Source organism: Trichophyton verrucosum (genome assembly GCF_000151505.1).
Source record: "Trichophyton verrucosum HKI 0517 chromosome Unknown contig00219_1.f1.exp, whole genome shotgun sequence".
Classification (NCBI taxonomy): domain Eukaryota; kingdom Fungi; phylum Ascomycota; class Eurotiomycetes; order Onygenales; family Arthrodermataceae; genus Trichophyton; species Trichophyton verrucosum.
This window is the reverse complement of record NW_003315506.1, coordinates 55963-58939: the sequence shown is the minus strand read 5'-3', so window position 1 is coordinate 58939 and position 2977 is coordinate 55963. Positions and strand designations below refer to the sequence as shown.

The following is a 2977-nucleotide window of genomic DNA, read 5'->3' as shown; positions in this document are numbered from 1 at the left end:
TTTTTTTTTTTCTTCCCATTTCCCATTTCCCATCTCTCTCGCTCTCTGTGTTTTGCCTCTTCCCGACCCTGCCTGCTGGGCTGCTGGCCCTGCCCTCCCCCTTTCCCGCCCTGCCTTTATCTAGCTCTCCCTCTCCCACCCTTCGTCTCGTCTTTTTTTCTCTTCTCTTCTCTTCTCTCTCTCTCCCTTTCTCTTCTCCAGACAAGTTCAATTGATATCCCTTCATCGTCAATTCCTCTCTACAAAGAGTCGACTTGCTTGTTTGCCAAATCAGTACTTACTACTGTCCTCACATATACCAACCAGTCAACATGAAGGCCTCTGTCATTGTCTCTGTCGCCCTCGGCGCTTCCATGGGCCTCGCCACCACCCTGGCTGAGCTCCCAGGCTGCTCTGTGCGTACCAATCCCACCACCCAGCGAAGATAGTCATCCCAAGTCCAATTAACTAACATGACTATCCATTGATAGCAAGCCTGTCTGTCGAGCATGCTGGGCAAGGCTTCTGAGCTTGGATGCCCTCCTCACGACCCCGGCTGTCTCTGCCAGCACCCTGACTTCACCCACGGTCTGCGTGACTGCACCCGGGAGGCCTGCCCTGGCGAGAACATTGACGATGTTGTCAAGAAGGGTCAGGAGGCCTGCAAGGAAATGGGCGGTGCTCCAGGAAGCTGTACGTTTTCTCTCAATTATCTGTTTCCGCTGCATGAAATGATTATACTAACACCTGCTTAACAGCCACTGGTGCTCCTACTACCGGCACCGGCTCTGGCACTGCTACCGGAACTCCCACCTCTGGCTCCGGCTCTGAGACCACCGCTCCCCCCACCAGCGGCTCTGGCTCTGCCCCTGCCCCAACCGTAAGCTGCCCTCTACCTGACATATATATATATATATATCAAACGTGTTGAATCTATATACTAACTCGAAAAACAGTCCGGTGGCCACTCTACCCCTTACACCACCATCCCTGCTGGCCCAACCGTCATCACCTCCGGCACCAATGTCATCACCACCAGCCGCCCTGCCACCACTCTCTACACCGAGGTCTCTGGCTCCCAGTCCGGCTCCGAGTCCGGCTCCTCCACTGGCTCTGGCTCCGAGTCCACCTCCGGCCCCGAGCCTACCTCTGCAACCTCCTCCGAGGGTGGCTCCAGCCCATCCTCCACCGAGGGCAGCGGCGGCAGCGGCGGCAGCGGTGGCAGCGAGACCTCTGGCTCTGGCAACGGCCCATCCCCAACCCCCTCCCAGGGTATGGCTCCCAAGGCTACTGGTCTTGGTGTTGCTGGTGCCATCGGTCTCGTTGCCCTCCTCGCCTTGTAAATTCCTCTCTCATGCTAGTCTGGAGTTTACTTTGATGAGGTGCCTGTTTTTTTTTTTTTTCCTTTGTTAGTTACGAGTCACTGAATTGATGGACGAGGTAAATCACGGATATATCCTAGCAGTGTGTAATGTTGTATTAACTCTCTCTCGAATATATGTAATAAACGCTGCGAAAAGCTCATGATAATAATATTAATGCCAAAAGTTCAGGTCAAGAAAGAAGTTCTCATCTTGGTTCTTTTACTCTGAGTTGACTACTGATGGAAGTTCAATTTGCCTTTTTGGGATTACCACGACAAACTAGTTATACGCAAAGCAACGAGCACTCCAACGATAGACGAGACGCTGGTTAGTCATGCATAAGAATATTTAACTCCAACGTTAGAAGCTGGTTCTGGATAAAGATATTTAACTCCGATAGAAGCTGGTCATGGATAACGATATTTAATGTAGACGACTAGTTAATCCTCCCCCAGACTCTCGCGCACACACTGCCGCACTCGCTTCTTGAACTCCTTGGGATCTTCCCGCCACAGCCTGGCGGCCTCCACGTTCGCCGGTGACTCGTCATTTGGGCTCGACAGCATGCTAATCACACTCAGCAGTATCGTCTCCGGCGTCTGCACGGGCGACCAGCGCTCGGCCGCCGACTCGTACCCGTACTTGTCTTCCTCTGGCGGGTGCAGAATCGATATACATACCTCGCCGTTGGGATATACTAGTCGACGTTAGACAGTACATACAAATGGGAAAAATAAAAATAAAAAACAAAAAAGACCACTCACTATTGGGATGGAACATCGGTGTCTCAAACTTCATCTTTGGCGGCAGATGCGGGTATTCAGGTGGAAAGGTCAGCTTTGCGCGAAAGAAACCTCCTGTTTGTCTCAAGTCAGATCCCGAGTTTTAACAACGTATTTGTGCTTCGCAAGACAGCGGTAATTACCCCCGTAGAACTTGCAGTCGTCCGATATCATCAGCATCACCTCCCACTCAAACACGTTGTTGTCGTCCGCCAGCCCACAGCTGATCCCCGGAATGTCCTTGTCCGTCTGCATCTGCTTGAGCTGGCGGCTCAGCAAGCCTCCTGCTGCCGACGCCGCCATCCTCACTCTGCTTTTCTTCTCCGCTCTTGTTTTTCTTCAGCTGGTATCCTTTTTTTTCCTCCCCGGGCTTTCTCTTCCTATCCGGCTGGTTTTCGCTCGCTGACAACCAAAAAAAAACAATGGCAAGCTTCCAAGGTGCTTCGGTGTTCTGGTGTTGGTTCTGTGGCGCGCTGTGGCGGGGGAGGAGGTCTGGGGGAGGGTTTCCCTCGTTTGGTACTCCGTACGCCCTCGGTAGGTAGGCTGGATGTAGACTGTATGTAGATCGCTGGTTGACTTGAAGAGTGAGGATAGCCGGGTTGCTCGAGAGGGAGCAGAACAGGCTGAGGTGGGGGAACAGAACGGTTTGCAGGTTGGCTGTAAGTAATGCTGTCCTGTCTGCGACGGTGTGGGGTGTACTTGGTTGGCGGGTAACTCGTGGATTTGAACTAGTTAGTCAGTCCCGTTGCTGCTCACTCACTAACTAGCTAGCTAGCGGGAAAGCCACACAGAACGCCGTGGGAGCAAGTGACCGCCTGCACGTATATGCAACTACCCCGGCACAGGCCTGTC

General features: G+C 52.8%; 2 protein-coding genes across 2 annotated transcripts in view; one reads left to right on the top strand and one right to left on the bottom strand.

Moving 5' to 3' along the window:
• Positions 1 to 124: 124 nt before the first annotated feature.
• On the top strand, positions 125 to 1322 carry TRV_02555 (extracellular proline-glycine rich protein; the record flags this gene model as incomplete). The annotated part of the gene is made up of 5 exons (XM_003023283.1): positions 125 to 260; positions 307 to 395; positions 471 to 672; positions 738 to 859; positions 936 to 1322. Coding segments are annotated over 5 exons (936 nt in total), but the record flags the coding sequence as incomplete, so codon positions are not given.
• A 993-nt stretch (positions 1323 to 2315) lies between these two features.
• TRV_02554 (uncharacterized protein) overlaps positions 2316 to 2977 on the bottom strand; it is a gene marked incomplete at both ends in the record, with an annotated part of 2219 nt that continues 1557 nt past the window's right edge. The window contains 2 exons of the mRNA XM_003023282.1: positions 2316 to 2853; positions 2915 to 2940. Coding sequence (XP_003023328.1) covers positions 2316 to 2853; positions 2915 to 2940 — 564 coding nt within the window. The remainder of the gene's footprint in view (positions 2854 to 2914; positions 2941 to 2977) is intronic.